The 20,235-nt window shown below is 38.3% G+C and overlaps 1 protein-coding gene across 1 annotated transcript; it reads right to left on the bottom strand.

Annotated features, from left to right (window-relative positions):
* Positions 1 to 3,376: 3,376 nt before the first annotated feature.
* Positions 3,377 to 4,300, bottom strand: LOC124245578 (olfactory receptor 1052-like). Its single transcript, XM_046673017.1, has one exon. It carries the CDS (start codon positions 4,298 to 4,300, stop codon positions 3,377 to 3,379), a length of 924 nt encoding a protein of 307 aa, XP_046528973.1.
* Positions 4,301 to 20,235: the final 15,935 nt, after the last annotated feature.

The following is a 20,235-nucleotide window of genomic DNA, read 5'->3' as shown; positions in this document are numbered from 1 at the left end:
CCAGTGGTCAGTGGACAACATGCATGTGCATCAAGTCGTTGGGTGGGGTCACTGGGCACCTGTGACTATGTACACTTGCTCTGCAAGTATCCCTGTGCCCAAGAGGGTGTGACATTAAATAGCAAATTTAAAACACTATGACAGGTTGAGAGAGAGACTATAGCAGAAAGGAAAAAACTTTATATTTGACTACCTTTATTGGTACTTTTTCCTGCTTTTTGAACAAAGGGACTTCACATTTACATTTTAGACTGGGCCTACAAATTATATAGCCAGTCCTGACTGTAAGCACTGAGTATTACTGAAGTATTTTGATTTTTCCTAAGATATGCCACTTCCTATTTAAAAATGATGAAAACTGATGAGGTTATAGCTGTCTCTAGTCTTGCTGGCGCTGTTTGGAGGATAGAGGACACTTCTACTTGCCAAGGAGATAGATGCTAAGTCAGTGTTTGTAGTTCAGTCTTGTGAGGCCCATTTCATTCCACCCTCCCAGTTTGTTAAGTAGCTCACATCATGAGAGGGGCCTAAGAGAACGTGGTGGTAGATCATATTCTTGGGTATGAATCAGCAGACCTGAGTTCTAAATCTGCCTCTGCCAGTGACTAACTGAGCGATCTCAAGAATATTGCTCTTCCTTGGGGACACTGTTTCCTCATATGTGACAAGAGCAGTTTTGATTAACCTAGTGTTTTCAGACTGTTGAGTTTCCTGAGAGGTGCCTCAGAATTGGAGAGGTGAGTGCTAGGCGATGGAATTACAGGCACCTCACATTTTTTTTCAGTCAAACCTGTTTCACTGTTTTGTATATTTCTATTCTGCATTGGAGTTCGCTTAAAGAAATAATTCCAATGCTTAGAAAATTAAAATTCATCAGGCTTCATGATCTCTATGGGCCTTTCTATCTCTGACTTCTGAATCTAAGAGTCTTTAACCTTGAATCTTACAAAGAGGGTGGCTTTTATTCCAGGAGGAAATTTGCCATGTGCTTGGGCCAGTTACCAGAAAAGAAATCCAGGAAGGACAAGAGGTCAGAGGGCAAACACTTGGGTGATATAGAGCTGAAAGATATGGACAATGAAGAGGTTCAGTTTCCCTACTGTTGGTTGAGTGTCACCAAGAAACATCCTCAAAACCGGGAGATTCAGCTAGAAGCTTGTGCCCCAGGAGGTAAGAGTTTCTACCTTTCCTTCATTAGACCATAGGATATAAGAATGCCTGGTGGACAAAACGGATTGAATAAGAAAAAAGGTTAGGTGCAAGGGAATTCCAACTTTGCTAATGTTTTTTGAGCCTTTATAAGGTACCCTGTGCTAGACCTAGGGTGGGAGTTGAAAAATTAATCAAATATTGCTCCATTCTTCCAAAGGATTTCAGTGTAGGTGAGCAAAACAGAAATTCTGAAAAACACACGAGAGTATTTTATTATAAGGCCAAGTGTCATAATGCTACAATAGAGGTGCAGAGTACAATGGGAAAATAGGGTATGAATACTCACTTCTATCTGAAACATCAGGAAAAGCTATCTGGAAAAGAAGATGGGATTTAAGTGTGGACTTTAACAAATGAATAGGACTTGGACAGACAGGATATGGAGAGCTTTGCATGCCAAATTTAGGAGTTTGGAGTTTATCTTATAGGCAAAAAGAGATATGGAAAAATTTTAAGAAATGTGGAGGGTAGGAGAAGGCTGATCTGGTCGGATTTACATTTAAACCACTGTGGCTGTTTCATGAAAAGTTGATTTAATAGGATCCACGGTGGATTCAAAGAAATGGGATAAAATACTATTTTGCTAATCCAGGCAAGAAAGGAGTGTGCCATGATCTAGGACAGTGCCAGCAGTAGTGGAGAAGAAACTAAGAGGCATTTTTGAGGGAGAATTGACAAGATTTGGTAATAAATTGAATACAGGTAATTAGTTGAGGAGGAGGCAAGTGTCAAGGACTGATTCAGGTTTTAGGCTTAAGAAACTAGTGGTGCCATTCACTTCGGTGATTGGGAAGAGGAGGAGCAGGTTTAGAAGAGTTCAATTTTTGAACATCAAGTTTGGAGGGCCCCAGGAACTTCCAAGTTGAGGTTCTAGCTGGTAGTTGGTTATAAGGATCTGGAGCTCTAAGGGAATTGGTTTCCACATGGCTACTAGGTAAACCACACTCCCTTACAACTGAGGCTTAGGAGTCCTTGGCAGATGGTTACTAAGGCTAGACAGTTTCTGGGACTAGAGGCAGAAGCAAAACTGTACTTGGGGCCTAAAAATTGTGTCTGATCTGGATGTAGATAAATAGTAATTTCTGTTTTTCCTTGCAGCTTGAGAAAATTCAATTATTTTTCCCCAACTGGTTGTTCGATATTGGTCACTTTCTGTTCTCTAGGCCTTGGTTTCCTCATCTATAAAAGTAAGATATTAAAGTTTTATATTCTTCAGATATGGGATTGTATGCTTTCATGAGTAGCCTGTTTTTCAATACATTTAGACAAGATAGCAATATCTACGAATTTCATGCATGTTTTAAAATTCTGAGGACTAGCCATGGACTAATAAATTAATTGAGGTTCTACTTATACTTGCGTTGCCTGTTGGAAGTATATTCAGGGGTACCAATGGGCTTGGCTCAGATTCATTCAGAATTTGCATACAAAAACGTCAGAGCTATAATTCAGGTCTGGAGTTCCCACTAATCAATAATCCATGTCCCTTACAAAGGATATTCAAATTCTACTCTAATTAGTGAACCCAATCTCTTGTTTGGCTAAGTATCACTCTCTTTAAGATTTACCCCTATAAATCTCAATAACTGCACATGTGAATTCATAAATAGGCTTACATTTCATAGTCTCACAGTGGCAGCGATGGTACAGAATTTGGAAAACACACATCCAGGAGTCTTCTGAATCCTTATGAAAGATATGGCCTGAACTTAATTCAGCCTAAGGGACACTACGTAAATCTCAATATAATCACATGTGTAGTAAAGCAAAGAAATTTGCCACCGGTTGCTATCCATGTTCTCTTCTATAACTTATAGTCAAATTACATTGTTTTCTAACGTTGTTATCTTGGAACTGTTTTAACTCATGACTAGTGTTATACCAGTTCACAACTCAGATTGACACATTCATGCCTATATATATATTTCCTTCTCTTAAAATATTTCTTATCAGACAGTTGTTTCAGAAAATGCACATTATTTTGTCCATATGATTTCTTCTTATTGTGTTGCTGTTTATCTAAACAGCTACTTCTAAACAGTTATCCAGAGCAACTCAATTGCGCTTAACAAGGCTTCGTTTTCAGGCAAGGAAAACATTGTGAACAGAACTGTGAGCTAATCTTCATAGAACGTATTACATTCTTGAGACACGGAATGGAAGATTAGGGACTTTGCCTCAATATTTTCCATAAAGCAACTTTCACTTCCTGGTTTCTCAAACTGTATATGAGAGGATTAAACATGGGGAACACCATTGTATAAAACACTGAGACCATCTGATTTCCTTCCTGGGATCCATGTCGAGAGGGCTGCAAGTAAGTGTACATAGTTGTTCCATAGTACAGTCCAACAGCAATCAAGTGGGAAGCACAGGTAGAGAAAGCTTTTTGCTTGCCAAAGGATGAAGGAATTCCCAGGATAGTCATGAGCACAGACATATAGGAAGCAAGAATCACCACAATGGAGGTGACCAAGGTGAATCCCCCACAGGCAACAACCAGGATCTGGGTTACCCACGGGTCTGAGCAAGCCAGTGCCAACAGTGGAGGGATGTCACAGAAGAAGTGGGGAAGGACAAATGGTTGACAGAACGATAGTTTTGTGATGGAAGTTGTCACAGAAACCATGTTAATTAACCCACCAAGGTAGCATCCTGCTACCAAGAGGAGACAACGGATTCTAGACATTTTGACGTGGTAGAGCAGTGGATGACAGATGGCAGTATAGCGGTCATAGGCCATGGAAGCCAAAAGGTTGCATTCAGCAGAGGCAAAAATTATGAACAAGTCCATTTGAGTCACACATCCAAGGAAAGAAACAGCCTGTAACTTAGACAACAAATTTGCTAAAGTATTTGGGATCGTTACGGAAGAGAAACAGACATCAAGAAAGGACAGATTAGAGAGGAAAAAGTACATGGGGGTGTGGAGGCAGGGACTGACTCTGATCAGGACTACCAAGCCTAGATTCTCCAACACAGTGACAATATAAACAATCAGAAAGACTACAAATAGCAGGATCCCAAGTTGAGGGTTGTCTGTCATGCCAAGAAGGATGAACTCAGTCACTATAGATGAATTCTCCATTACCGTAAGCAGGATATTATTCTTGACTATTTAAGAGATCTTTAGACATGCTTTAAGTAAGGAAATAATAGAAAACTGGATGACATGGATAAAACAGTCCCACTCAAAATACACACCTTCATGGCACTCTCCAACCTTTCATTTCATCTATATTCTCACTTTAAATGCCTTCCCAAATAGTATCATCATTTCCCAAATACAACATTGAGACAGTGAAGATGGAAGAAAAAAGGAGGTAAAGAAAATTCAGAAAGTAAAAAGAACACAGATAAAAGAAAAGAGTAAAAGCCTATGATGCAAAAGTCACTTAATATTTGTTGAAGGAATGAATAAGTGAGGGAGGAAGAAAACAGGTGTCATAAAGAGATGTTCTTTACTGATACAGGACTGCAAACTCAGAAAATTTGGGAGTATGGAATTCTGTCTCACTCTCCCTGACTTTTCCAAATGAAGCCCAAGGAATTATTGCAAATGAGGTAACAATAGAGTAAATAAGTCATCTGTTTTCATCTTGACAGACAGCCCCATCCCTTCAGTATTTGTGACATTATTTGTAAAATAGGGGAAGTCACTTACTATTCTGCTTGTTCAGTAGAGGGTTTTCTGGGACCTTGATCATCTCTTCACTAGCAGATGCTGGCAGAAACGAAATGCCCTTTAATCCCCATCAGAAATTGAACTCAAGTCTGAAGGCTTCATTTGAATCCTGTGAAAGAGCAACCAAAGGGTTCATGCAGCTCCTGGCTGATCACCACTTGACTGATTTCTTTAACCATGCCTCTGGCAAAGGTAATGCAGCTGTGCAAAACTAAGTGCAAATTTTACAAGGACTTGGTCAGATCCATGTGTGCAGAGGATTGGGCCACAAAATAGTTGGAGTCAGGTGGCACTGAGTCTAAGTGTGTGGACTCTGTCTCTCTCTCGTGGACACAGAATATCTCTAATGCTGGCTTGCTGCCTCACACAAATGCCTGAGTTTTGTCCTGGAGCACTAGAAAAGAAAAGTAATAATGCATGCAGATCCATCTCCATATTTTTATTTATAAATATAAACATATTTATAGAATCTAAACTAAATAAGAGCCCTTATGGGTCACTGGACAGCCATCAACCAGGGATGTCTAGAAGAGATTCCTCTGTTTGGTGAGAGGTTGCACAAGGAGACCTCAGAGGGCCCTCCCCAACATTGGTTAAAAAGAAAGTCGTATCTGTTTAAATTCACCAGACAACACAGCCTCTTTATTTGGTGTAGTAGTTAATATGTCCGATTCTGGAGCCATATGGACCTATCTGAATCCTGGCTTAAAGGATCACTTGTTTTGTGACTTAGGACTTAACCCACCTAAGTTTTAGTTTACTACTCTGTAAAAGAAGGGTACTGATAGGACCTATGCCATAGGCAATAGCAAAGATTAAATGAAATATTGTAAGTAAAGCACTTGGTACATATTGGGTGCTCCCTGAATTCTCTTTTCTTCCTTCCTTCATGACCATTCCTGCATCTGTATTTATCACTTTTTTTCTCTTCATATCACCAAATGGAAGCAGAGGTACTGTGTGTATATACTATTATCATTTTAGACCTACAGAAGTGAACCTTGGAGAGACTGGTTGAAGTGTAATCTCCATGCCCCACTCCCTAACCATCCCTCAGACACATACCCCCCCCCCCCACACACACACGGAAATTTTGGCCAGAGCAGATGAAAGAAGGATCTTTTACATATGTTAGGAATTCACTCCTTATTGCTCTAAGCAAATGATTGGAGTTAGCTTCTGCTACTGCTGCTGCTGCTTAGCGCAGTAGCCTGTCTAGGGAAACACTAAAAAACTTATACCTCCAAATGGGGAGTTTGGAGAATAAAGTACTGGGTTGAATGGAGATAATGGACAGAATACTGCTTTTTTGAGACAAAAGACATGAGTTCTACTCCTGGCACTAATTTGTATTTGTCTTTGAGTGGAAAAGCCACTTAATCTCTTTGAGCCCCATATTTTCTTATCATGAAAACGGGAAAACAATACTCGCTATGCCTCTCTTTTAAGGTTGGCATGAGGATCAAATAAGATAATGAATGTGAAAGCATTCTGTAAACTCTGAAGGGTGATACAATACACATGGAATGGATCCCTATTATTATTCCATCATGGAAGGTGGGAGGAGGAGGAACGCGTCAATATGATCATTTTCTGCTGCCTGCTTCAACTCCTGCTTACAGAGCTGCACTCTGCCCTCCCACTCACCCCCTACACACACATCATCTGCTCTGCCTCTCCACTGTGAAAGTTTGAACCTGTGAAGGTTTAAACAAACAGCTCTTGGCTGTTCACATATCTTGAATCATAAAAAGACAGGTTTTCAATATTAGTTTCACATTCTTCTATCATTTTTTAAATTTCCCATTTTAGAATAAGTCTGTTCCTTGATGTCTGCATGCATTGTAGGCATTCAATAAATATTAGTTGAATGAATAAATGACTATTAATCTTCAGAACATGGTGAAAACTTTTTCCTTAAAATAAGATTGAATTGCTTTTTCTCCCCAAAGGAAATAAACATACGAAATTAAGACTTTATTAAGGAAATGATTTGATACGCCCCATCCACACATGCCGCTGCATTAACCAATGTCAATATAGCAGCCAGAATGAGTGTATTATTAACTTGGTTAATGTGTCCTGGATATTTACTTATTGGAAATAATGAGGCACTCCTTGTATTTGTTGAAGAAGTAAACATTCATGTTTAAAAAGTGCATTTGTGCATTTATCCCTAGAGGCATGTAAACGTACAGTACCGGGTCCTTCAAAATTTATTTTTGGTTACCCCTCTTTTCTGTTCTTCAATTGTGTAATTCACTGGGAATCTTCCAAAAATAGTATAACATTTAGAATTTAAATAAAAGTTCACTTATTTACTTATTCAATAAGATTTCTTGAGTGTTTAATAAATGCAGTCTTCCAAAAGATCATGTATTCCAACACACCAATTTCCAGATGAAGAAACAGAAGTCCAAAAAGGTTAAGTGACTTGTCCAAGGTCTCACAGTGAGTTAGTGGCAGAGCTGATGTTGGAACCCAAATCTCATGATCTAATTCACGTCCTTTCCACATCCCTATCTTGTTTTCCCCTTTATTTGTTTCCTGAAGTTATTCTGGATGGGATTTTCACCTTTGGTATAATCATTCTTCCAATAACAGATGAAAGGTCATTCTCTGTCACTGTGTTTGAGCTATATGATCTTGAGCAAACAGCTTGATATTTTTGGGCCCTGGTTTCCTCAAGAATAAAATGAAGTGGCTAGACTAGGTGGTTTCTGAGGCTCTTTCCAGCTTTGAGTTCTAATTTCCTATGGCTCTGTGAGTCAAATTGTACACAGAGCGTTGGACATTCTCAATATCTGATGAAGGGAAGCTGAGGAGGCAAATTTCTGTAGTTCAGTGAGTCTGTGCTATACAAACCACTCACCCTACTCTGCTCTTTCAGCCCTCACAGTGCCATAAATGTCATATTGGTGGTTGGTCTCTGTGCAAAGCAATGAGGACCACTGAGGCGCGAGCATGGGAGGGATGTTTCCAAACTTCCTAACTACCTTAAGGGGTAAAGAGCTTAGTCAAATATCTGGCCAAAGCGTCCAGGTTACGTCACATTCTAACCCTATGGTCTTGGACAAACTGCTCAATCTCTCTGCCGTCAATTCCTTTATCTAAAATGGAAATAACATTATCTAACTTAAATGACTATTTTGAAGATTAAATAGGAAAAATATATACAGTGCTTAACAGATATTTAGGTGTTTAATAAATGTTGCTTTTGTTTCCCCTTAAAGTCCGTTTTTTATTTTATGTTTCCCTATGTATGAAATGTCCAGAATAGGCAAATTTATGGAGACAAAGTATCTTAGTGGCTGCCATGGTGTTGAAGACTGGTGCAGTTATGGTAGGTATGGGTTGTTCTTTTGTTTGTTTTTTGATTAACTATCTGATTTAATTAAACTTTATGGACTTACACTTTTAATATGTCTAAAACTTTTGACGCTTATGCTGCCAAGGACCTTACCATTCCTTTAGTTTAATGTCCACCATTATTTTATATTCTCATGTGTTTACAAGTCTTAGTGTTTCATGGTTCTTTTTTTTTGGTGATAAAAATATTCTAAAATTGATTGTGGTTTCACAATTCTGAATATACTAAAAATTATTGAATGCACACACATTTATATGTGTGAATTGTGTGGTATGTGAATTATGTCTCAATAAAGCTGTTACCAAAAAAAGGAATACTGGGGGAAAAAAGTCCATTATACATTGGTCATCCTTGGCTAGATCTAAATCCTCGCACTGACCAACAGCAGAGAGTCCTGATAAGTACTGAATGAGATCATCAATTTGAAAGTACTTTGAAAAATTTAACAATGACAAAAGAAATGTATTCAAAGGAAATGATAAAATCATAATTGGAGAAATAAAGAAAGACATGAATAAATGGAAAAAGACACCTTGCTTCCAACTGGCAAGGCTAAAATATAAGAAACAGGAGACTCTTTAAGTTAATATATAGATTTAATGCAATATTAATTAAAAATTCTACAGGATATTTTACAGACTATGACAAATTTATAGTGAAATTCGCCTGGAAGAATAAGAAGACAAAAATGCCAAAAAACATTATTCTAAGTAATGATGGTAGATAGCTTCTCAGGTTTTAAACCTTATTACAAAGCCATATATATATATATATATATATATATATATATATATATATATAAGACCATTTGGCATTGGGTTAAAAGGAAGATTGATCAATGAAATAGCATATTATAGAGAAAGAGAGCTAAATTCATAAAACATCTCCAGTTGGCTAGAAAGAATACGCACACACCCCAAAGGGAGCACTAACAAACAAATATTGTTGGGAAAACTGCATATTCGTAAGAAGAGAAGTGAATTTGGATATGGACCTCACATCAAATGTTTTAATAAATCTAGATGGACCAAAGAGTTAAACATAAAAATCTAAACTGTAGGGGCCGGCCCGGTAGCATAGTGGTTAAGTTCACGCATTCCACTTCGGTGGCCTGGGGTTCATAGGTTAGGGTCCCAGGTGCAGATATGACACCGCTTGGCAAGCCATGCTGTGGTAGACGTCCCACATATAAAGTAGAGGAAGATGGGCACGGATGTTAGCTCAGGGCCAGTTTTCCTCAGCAAAAAGAGGATTGGCAGTAGATGATAGCTCAGGGCTAATCTTCCAAAAAAAAAAAAAAAAAGAAACTGTGAAACTAGAGAAAAAGACAACACCATTGTTTATGTAGCTACTGTGGCCACTGAAAAATGGAGGGTATTATTAAAGCCAAGATGATGTGTTAAAATATATGACTAAAAATCTTGTGCACACTGTACTATAATCAAATGAAGATCCAAAAGGAAACAACCAAAATGGAAAATATAAGCAATTGAGTAGAACTTTTAAAACACACCACTAAGAATGTATAAATAAATAATGAAATACATGAGGTCAATGTATGAAGCTCACTAGATGAGTGGTCAAAGAAAATGGACAACATGTGCAGTAGGGAACATATTGAGTATAAAATCACATGACAAAATACGTGACCTCAGCATAATGCAAATTAAAACACAGTTTCCCCCAGCTTGGTAGGTATGTATATAGTAAAGATCACTGTTAAGAAATGGATCACCCTGTAAACAGCTGTTGGCAATGTTTATTACCTGTCTCACCATTACATTGCTGGTGAAATTTCTGAAACACACTATGACAATGTGTAACAGCTCTTTGCCCCAGTAATTCCATTTGCAGGGATATACCCCCAAAGATGTAATCCAAAGTAAGTGAAAATAATTTATGCAAAATGTTCATTACACTGCTGTTTAAATGTTCATCTACTCGATATGTATATCTGTAAATCACCATGTTCTATGCTTAGGGCATTCAAATATGTCTAAGACCCAATGTCTGCCCTCAAGGAGCCTATAATATAGTAGGGCAGGCAGCTGTATGTATAACACATTCTATCATGGAAATAAAGACAAAGAGATACAGGAACAAAGAAGAAGAACCTATTTCATTGCATGGGGGTGGAGCAGGGTGGGGATGGGGAGAAGGGTTTCATGGAGGAGGTAGCATTGAACATGGACCCTGAAAGCTGAGTAGAGTTTGGTGAAAGATGGAAGTGGTTAAAAGACATTCTATGAAAGATTAAAAATGCCCAATAACTGGGGGATGACTAAACACACTTTTGGATATTAACAGGCTGGATGACTATATAATCACTAGAAACAACCAAAAGAAATATATTTGTAAAATAACCTCAAGCCACATAAAACCATGATTGTACCTAGAAAAAGTCAGACAGGCTCTCAGAGTGCTGAATATCCACAGTGTTTGATTCAGTAAAGTTGCTTCAGTTCCATAACTTTAAGTTAACAACACTATATGAGTGAGTGCTAAGGCAAACCAACAAGCATTTGCTCTGATCCTTCTCTGAGATTAAACTCTCAGGGTCAGAAGGACTGTGAACATGTTCAGTGTCTTCAGGAAAGTAAGAGTGGTAATTGCTTGTGGTCACCGCAGGAGGCTGGATTCTGTGCTTCCTCCACTTTCCCATCTCCAATGAACACAAGTCATCTGCTTGATGTTCTGCTCCTCCTTCTTTTCACCCTCCCTCCCCCTCACATCCCAGCCCACTAAATCCTCTTCTATTTCAAGAAAGCAATTTCAATGCCTAGCCTCCAAAATCTCTGAGTAATGGGACAAGAGTTAGGAAGACTCGAAACATCTGTCTTGTTTTACTAAGTCTACTGACAGGGAAAAAGAAAAGCATGCGGGATTGGGAACCTTAGTTTATGTAAGCTTGGAATTCATCAGCTCTGATTTCTGCCTGCTACATTCTTACCCTAATTTATTGTGTGTTCCCTCTGCAAACATAAAATAGAAATGTGAAAAGCAATTTAGAGTTACTCAAAGAAAAACTTGTCTCTTTGCCTGAAGTTTTTCAAGTTCTAGGCCCCAGGCAGACTCATCAAAATAAATCATTTTTTACTGGATGACCAAAATCAGTGGCTCTGGGTGAAAGGGCCTGCCCCATTGTTTGTTCCCCTCCGCTACAAATGGAGGGATTTCAACAGAACACACAATGCCACTAAACTCACCTACAATGCCTTCTTACATTCATCAAGGATACCTTCAGCATTTCACTCGCTCACCTCCCTTAATTGTTTCTTCTGGAAAGACTGAGGCTTTTGGCTTCTTGGACTTTTATTCGTATACATAGCCACTCATGGGCCAATTGTGTGGTATTCAACACAAGCAATATACATCATATATTACAATATCTTTCTCCCATGAGGGAATCTGAGGCTAATTGGAAAGCTACTGTGTAAACAGGCTCTCATTTCTTAATCGTATCTTATATTTGTGCAAATGTTAAAAAAAACTCATCACTAATTTTTTTTTCATCCAAACCCCACTAAAACCTATTACTACACTTTTTTGCCCTAACACCCTTGTGAGATTAGTAGGCCAGTGATGGTGCACACTTACACATATGGGCTGACTAGGATCAGACTCTATCTTCAGGTCTCAAATTAGAAAGAGCAACAGGCAGATTGTCTGAAGAGATGGGCCCTGGCCTCAGCTCTGCCACTACTAGCTGTCTGATCTTTGGTTAATAACTCCCCCTTTCCAGTCTTCAGTTTCCTTATCTGTAAAACAAGATATTGGACTTGATGATTTACAGGGGTTTTTTCCACTTCTGAGATTCAATGAGTTTAAGTTCCCAGACATGTTTCAGAGGCAGCCCACTATGCACAAAGATAATATTAAAAAGCTGAAAATACACTGGCTTTGCAGTAAAACAAACTTGAGTCTGAATCTTGGATTTACCACTAACTACTAGTGTTACTTTGGTCAAGTTGCCCTTTTTGAGCCTCACCTTTCTTGCCTGTAAAAAGGAGATAGTAATGCCAACTTCATATAGTTGTTGTGATGTTTAAATATGAAAACATAGGTAAAGGGGCTGGCCCGGTGGAGTAGTAGTTAAGTTTGCGTGCTCCACTTTAGTGGCTCAGGGTTCATGGGTTTGGATCCTGGGCTTGGATCCACACACTGCTTGTCAAGCCATGCTGTGGTAGCATCCCATATATAAACTAGTGGAAGACTGGCACAAATGTTAGCTCAGGGCCAATCTTCCTCACCAAAAAAAAGGGAATACATTGATAAAGCATATGGCACATGATAGCCTCTCAATAAATGGTAGCCATCATTAGCTGATATATAGGCTAACACATTGTAACTTTCTCACACTGTAACATTACTTATTTATAAATACTCTTTTTCTAGCTCTTAAAATAAACATTGGTCTTCTCTATTTTCTCAAAGAATAGATTAGCAAGAGTATAATTACTCTATTAGCAACCTGATCTTACATATGAAGAAACCAAAGTCATATAACTCGTCCAAATTCAGTGAGTTAATGACAGAACTGAATCTAGAATCCAGGTCATCTCATCTCAAGGCCAGTAGATTTTACACAACCAACTGATACTTTTCAGACTAGTCTGTACTGCTATTAACAGTTTGTGGTGTCATGCAAAAAATAACAATAATAATTTTCTTCCACTCTATTGCTTGGCTAAGTCTATACTAGAAGAGCAAAATAGAATCCTAGAAATCTGAGTAACTCAGGCTGAAACTTTTTTTCTAAATTTTGAGGCAAAATAGCCAAATGAAAACACTTGGGTAGGGCAAATTAATGTCAACACTTTTCTCCTCATATCTACTCTCATTCTCTTCCAGTTAGTCTGAGCATATCAGTGAAGGGTGCCACTGTTCATCTAGCCAGAAACCTAGAAGTCATCCTTAATGCCTTAATACCTCCTTCTTTGTCTGCTCCTCCCTTAGCCTATGGTAACTAAGTAATTCTAACTCTATCTTCTAAATTCCTCTTGACTGTGTTCAATTCTTTCTACCCTCTCTACTAGATCACAATCTTTTCTCACCTGGACTACTTGAACAATTTGGTAACTGATCTCTGCATGGCTTTTCTTACTCCTCTAGAATAAATTTATTATGTACAATCAGTTGCTCTTTTTAAATGAAAATTGGAATATGTATTGAAAAAGTCAAAACTTAGGTACTATTATTATGTATCTTGTATTGTATAACTTTTTCTTTGAGTCATTAATTATCTCATTTTAATTTGACTAACTTGCTATATAATTATTTTCATTTTTCCCACAAACACTATCAGATGTGATGACTACAAATATAATTTTTCCAGATAATAAAATGTCAGATTAATTTATTCAACAAATATTTACTGAGTGTCTATTATGTCTTAGGCACTAAGGATGCACAGTGAACAAGATAGACAATATTCCTATTTTCATGAAGCATGCATACTTGCAGACAGAGACATTTAATAAACAAATATATAAAATAATGAAAGTGCAACAATAAACACGTTAAATGCCATGATGGAAAATAGAGACAGGTTTCTAGTTAAATGCAGTGGATTAGACAATCATATTTATGTACAAATGACATAAAAGAACTATTTTAGAGGCACAAGCTCATGAGGAAAAAGAACAACAGGAATTAGCATGAAAACAGCAGTGTTTTAGGAAAAGAAAAGCAAAAGAGCAAAGATTAACTGATTGGCAGACCCAAGAACCTGAATCCTAAACCAGCAGTGAGAAAATGAACAACATAGTTTGTACCAATGACGTCCCGAAAGGTTCAGAAATTGGCAGCATCAGGTTAACATCAGGTACTTCTGTAAGTGAGAGTGAAAGTGGAGCCGAAACCTTGGGAATTGGTTGAAAGATGGCTTATGAAGCAATTAGGCCTCTAAAGCCCCTCCTTTATTCTTCACAGCTGGGTAATTCCCCTACATACTTCTGTCTCACAGAAGACTAGAGACTTATTCCCTGATAGTTAAAATAGAAGGCATTTGGACTGGGTGTCTCAGATAGAACTGAGTGTGAGATTAGGGGAAAGTCTAGCAAATACTGCATGTTGAGACCACTAGCCCAGAAACCAGCCACCCAGGCTTGTATCGCCCAGGAAGAAGAGTGGAAGATTATTTTCTGAGAGAATCTGACCAACCTTAAGTAAAATTATCTAAAAATAATTAGGAGTTCACCATTGGAAGGGATTCAGCCGAATCATCCTATAGTAAGGCCTACCATGACAAAAACTTTTAAGCAGCCTTTTTTGTCCCATTCAAATATAACCAAACATCCAAGGATCCCAAGACAAATGATTTTTTAAAATTCTGTTATGAATGGAAGAGATAAAAACAAACAAGGAATAAAACACAACTTAGGAGAAACAGATTTCAGGGAGATGAAAACTTTAAAAAATCATTAAACCACTAGAAATATAAAAGAAGATATTACAGTCTTTAAACAAGAACAGTATACCATAACATATGAACATCAAATAAAAGAACTCTTGGATATTTTAAATGACAGCAAAAACAAAACTTCAATAGAAGTAGTGGAAAATGAAGTTGAGAAATTTTCACAAAAAACTAGACCAAAGAAAGAGACAGAAAATAAGATTTTTTTTTTTTAATTTAGAAGATCAAACCAGAAGTTTCAACATAGGAATGATAGGTTTCCTGAAGGAGAACAGAGAAAATGGAGGAGAGGAAATTATCAAAGAAATAATTTCAGGAACATTTCCAGAACTGAAGAAATAGTTTCCAGATTAAAAGGGACAATTGAGTACCCAGAAAAACTGATGAAAGTAGACCCACACCAACACATGCCATATTGAAGACTGGACTGGAAACCAAGAGAAGATTACATTTGAATGACAGATGCTCGTAGGAAGGCAAAGATGCGTAAGGGCCACAGAGATGACCATAGTCATGGCACTGCATACAACCACTATATCCAGTCCGTCAAACTCTGCCTGCTCTACTCTAAAAAGACATCCAGTATCCAAAGACTTCTCTGCTTCCACTGTACCATCTTAGCCTAATCCACCATTATCTTTCTCTTGGAGTACTACAATAGCCTATAGCTGGGCTCTCCGCCTTCACTCTGGCCCCCGAGAAGCCATCCTCCAGACAGCAGCCAGAAGCATCCTTGCAAAGTGTAAATCAGACTTCTTTTCTCGGCTTTCAGATGACCACCTTCTCACTGTGTCTTCACATGGCAGAGAGAGAGAGCAGACTCTCTTCTGTCTCTTCTTAAAAGGACACTAATCCCATCATGAGGGTCCCACCCTTATGACCTCATCTAAACCTCATTACCTCCCCAAATCCCATCTCCAAATCCCATCACATTGGCAGTTAGGGCTTCAACATGTGAATTGGGGTGGGGGGGCACAACTCAGTCCATAGCAGTAATGAAACTAATAAAGAAAAGAGGCACAGTGTCAGGCAGTCCTGCTAGATGATATATTTGAATGGATAGAGTCTACAATCACATTCCCCTTGAGATTTATTTATCTGTGAAGTTCACTGAAACACTTCTGCATTTCCAATTATCCAACTCCCAGCATTCCCCTCTCCATCCTATAACCCTTCCAAACTACCATGTGATAAATAGAAAGATTGTTGCATCCTAAACTCATCTGATGGGATCAAGTTACATAGTCAGGAAAGGAATTCCTTTGTTTTTAATAGATAATAAATCCAATGTCCATATTAGGGTAGTAATATATTCAAAGTCACACTAAAAATAAGATTTCAAGCCCTATTTGGGACGTAGAGCTCTCGTCTCCCAGCAAAAGGATTTTCCCTCTGAGGACTTGGTTATTGTCCCAAGAGACCCATATCTCAGGTTGGTTCTGAAAGAATCCAACAGAGATATAAGGACTGCTAAAGTGCTGGGTCACTGCGATCCTTACTCTGTACTTCACTACTCAAACCCGTCTTTGCAGACACTCTATCAAAATAACTGAAAATTAGGAAGATCTCTCTTCTCCACCAACCTTGAATCTCATTAGGGAAGAAGTATACTGTGTACTCATTCCCTTGGCACTTCAGGTGGGAAATTTCATCCTTTCCTAGGCCAATTAGAAGCTTGCAAACACCTTGTTCCCCCCAACTGCCTTCGAGGACAGTGCGCTCCCTAAGACCTATGTGACAATAAATATTACCTAATATAGACTGATAATTCCATACCAAAGTTGAAAATATCAAGATTATTAGTGAAATTGAAGTATTGACTAGAAAAGAGTCTCAATGATCTCCTGATTGTGAAGCAATTATGAATGTGGGAACTTTCACCTTCCCACAACTTATGTTCTCCAGGAAACCTTTTATGATAAAACCCTCCTGACCCTGACTACTCAGTTACTCCACTTTTCATGCAGTTATTTGTCCTTGTTCAGTTGTTGCTTTGAAAACACTACTTTGGGATGTAGAGTTGTCATTGTACAAGTGTGTGCTCTCCCTAACTAACTTGCATGTTTCATATAGCTGCTTCTGAGTATGGTCTTGATTATCTGTGCTTTATGTTTTCTAAATTTCACTTTTCTGCATTTCTTTTTCACTGACATAATAATCTAATGTTATGGGCAAGCATAAGAGCTAAGATTTGGCAAAATATGGCTCACGTGCCAAATATCGCATGCTGAATAGTAAAATGTGACACTTTCTGCTATGATTCCGGGCAACAATAGGAGCTAAGTAATTTAACTTTGATACCCAGATATCTCTATCCTAACCTCCCTTCAATATCCCCCCTGTGCTCCAGTCTCTCTCTTTTTTTGTTGTTTTTTAATTATTTTTGTGCTGGGTTTTATCCACTGTCCCTTTAGCACTTTTTTTTTTTAAGTGAGGGATATTGGCCCTGAGCTAACATCTGTTGCCAATCTCCTTCTTTTTTTCCTCCCTAAAGCCCCAGTACATAGTTGTATATCCTAGTTGTAGGTCATTGTAGTCCCTCTGTGTGGGATGCTGTCACAGCATGGCTGGATAAGCAGTGTGTAGGTCCACGGCCAGGATCCAAACTGGCAAACCCTGGGCTGCCACAGCAGAGCATTCAAACTTAACTACTCAGCCACTGGTCTGCCCCCTGGCCCCCAGTGTCTCTCTTATGTAGCTGCCAAGAAAACCTTGATAAAGCTGATAATTGAATGGAGCAGAGATGCTGTAGGTAATCTAGCCCTTGCTCTCCCACTACTCTCAGTGTTTCCTTTTTTTTTTTTTTTTTTGCTGTTAAGGATGATTGTGGGAGAGGAAGAGAAGAAGGTAAGAAAGGGAGTTACTGGATCCTTGGGTCCCCTCTGCCAATTGGATGAGAGTTAGAGAGAGGATACCTACAGGCTGCTTCTCTCACTTCATTTCCCCTTCACTTATTCTAAAGAAGAGCTTTAATACTGCCTCCTTTTTCCATTAGTGAAATAATGAATAAATGGATAGTTTGGTGGTCCACCTCAAAGAGGTTGCCAATGAGGGTATAAAGAGAGATTGGCTCCAATTTAGTTGACAAGTTGATAATTGTTCCTAGTGTTTTTCAAAAACTTTTATTAAGCAGATTACTTAAAACTATGCTTAATCTTTTTCACCTCCTTCTCCTGTTTCCCCACCTCAAATAGGAACTTACCTCTACCACTACCCTCAGATGACCCCTCTTAGCAAACACATTCTTCTGTAATAAGCCCCCAATCCATGCACACAACATAAGTGAACCAATTATGCAGAATGTAATTTTATTGTCAAGAACTCTCTCTCTCTAAGCTGGAAATTGGGAAACTTCATGAATTATATATCAAAACACATACACAAAACCCACTGTGTTAGTTGAAAAGAAATTGTATTATTTCTACTACCCTCTTTTAAGTCATACATGATCATACTTCCACCACAACATGCATAAATGTACCCGATTAGAAATTATAGAATTGTCAAATATCAGAGTAGCGAGGGAGTGTAGAGATAAATTAGTCTAACCTCCTCATTTTACAGAGGATGAAACTAATACCCAGAGAGAAGACTTTCCAAAGGTCACTCAGATAGTTGAGAATAGAAGTAAGACTAAAACTATGGTCATGCTTGTGATCCTCTGTGTTGAAACAACCAACCATATATTCAACCAAGAATTTAAGGGTGTATGAATCCATCCTCCAAATTAGGAAGTAAAATTCTTTTCAAAGCAAAAATGACCCAATTGATTATGTCTGAACGTCCCTGCTCTTTCCTGTACTGCTTTGCTGGTGTTGTCAATTCCCAGGATGCTTCTCTTCCACTGCCTCTGAACAGCCCCCACAAATGAGCAATTCCTAAATGCATTTGCTATGATGTTTGCAAAGGCAGCCACTCTGGGAAAAGGTCAGCGTTAGTGTACTCTGTTTCCAAATATGCCCCTTAAAAAAATCATACATTACAATTCTGAATACCAATTACCTAAAGACTATCAAATCTCATCTAGGAAAGTCTAAGACTCTGAAAAAATGAAAAATCCAATGAAAATTGTGATGCGATTTACCAAACTGAAAAAGGAAAGCAAAAGGGGCATGAAGAGACACAATTTGTTACTGATCTGGGGAACTGTGCTGATGGGTCTGCAAGAGGGTGACATAACTCCACATTCCTCTGTCTTTATACTCAGCCATTTCTCTAATGCCTTGGAAAGTCAGGCAGGCCTCACGCATGTTCTCTAGCCACTAGAAATAAGGAGTCAGGTCTTCAGGGAGCCTCCAAACAAAGAAGTGGGGCCACAAAAGAAAGGAGTAATTATTTATAGTCAATTTTCTTTGTATTTCTGATGTTAGTCCTTCCCTGGTACCTGTAGGTCTGCTCTGAACTCTGAATTTTCTACAACAAAAAATCACAGGATGCCATTTCCCTTAAATGCTGCCAAACATCATTAATCAGAAAGCATATACAAAGACCTTCATAATCATAACCAAATCTACTCCATTCTAGTCTCACCTTCTATCACTCTCTCCTATGCTACAGGCACACTGGACATATCTAAGTTACTGCACACATCTTGTACTTTGAGATCTCATAATTTTTTCCTTTATAGCTTTACAAATGGTGTTTCAAATTTCTAGAATTCTTTCATCCCCTTTTCATTCTTCAAGACTCATTTGAAAAGTCATTTTCTCTTTAAAGTCTTTCATGATCCCTACTGTCACCCCAAATTAATTGTTCTATGTATAATTTCTATTCTTATGTTAATTCAATCACATATTATTGGGTGCTAACTATGTGTCAGGCACTTTTCTAAGCACTGGGAGTACAGAAGAAGATAAACAGGGTTTCTGTCCTCATAGAATTCATAAGATAATAGGAAAGATAAGTAGTTGCAATAAATACTTTTCATAGGCGAAGTATAGGTGACTATGGGACATCACTGCAAGGATCTGGCATAATCTTGAAAGCTCAGAGAAGATCTACCTGAAGAAGGAGCATTTAAATTGAGACATGAAGTAGGAGCATGAGTTAGGCAGTATAGAGGGTATTACCTTCTAGACAGAGAATATAAGCATATGAATAAAACAACAAAGCAGGAAGGAACTTGGGGTTTTCAAGGAACTGAAAGAAGGTGAGAGTAGCATAATAGGAGAATTCAAAAGAAGGCCAGACATTGTAGACTACACTAATAATTCTGGACCTTCAAATAAGAGGAATAGGAAATCACTAAAAAGTATTAGCCTGGGGACTGTTTGGAGGGAACAAAAGTAGATGTAAGACATCATAATGGCTTGGAATAGGATGATAGAGAGAAGTGGATACATTCGAGAGATATTTAAGATGGGGATGCTGCAGGACTTAAATAACGGGATCCTAAGAAAGAAAGATGGAAAGTGTCAAAAATTGATAATTCATAACGCTCTATTTTACTGAGGTAAGTAATAATGTAGGAAGGCCAAAATTGATTTCAGGCAGTGGGGTGGGTAGACAATGAGTTCGTTTTTGAAAATACTGAATTTGAGGTTCTTATGA

The sequence above is a fragment of the Equus quagga genome, chromosome 10, assembly GCF_021613505.1.
Source record: "Equus quagga isolate Etosha38 chromosome 10, UCLA_HA_Equagga_1.0, whole genome shotgun sequence".
In the NCBI taxonomy this organism is placed as follows: domain Eukaryota; kingdom Metazoa; phylum Chordata; class Mammalia; order Perissodactyla; family Equidae; genus Equus; species Equus quagga.
This window is presented reverse-complemented; position numbering and strand designations above follow the sequence as displayed.

Coding starts and splice junctions, on each gene's coding strand:
- LOC124245578 (XM_046673017.1), bottom strand. CDS start 4,300: ATGGAGAATTCATCTATAGTGACTGAGTTCATCCTTCTTGGCATGACA.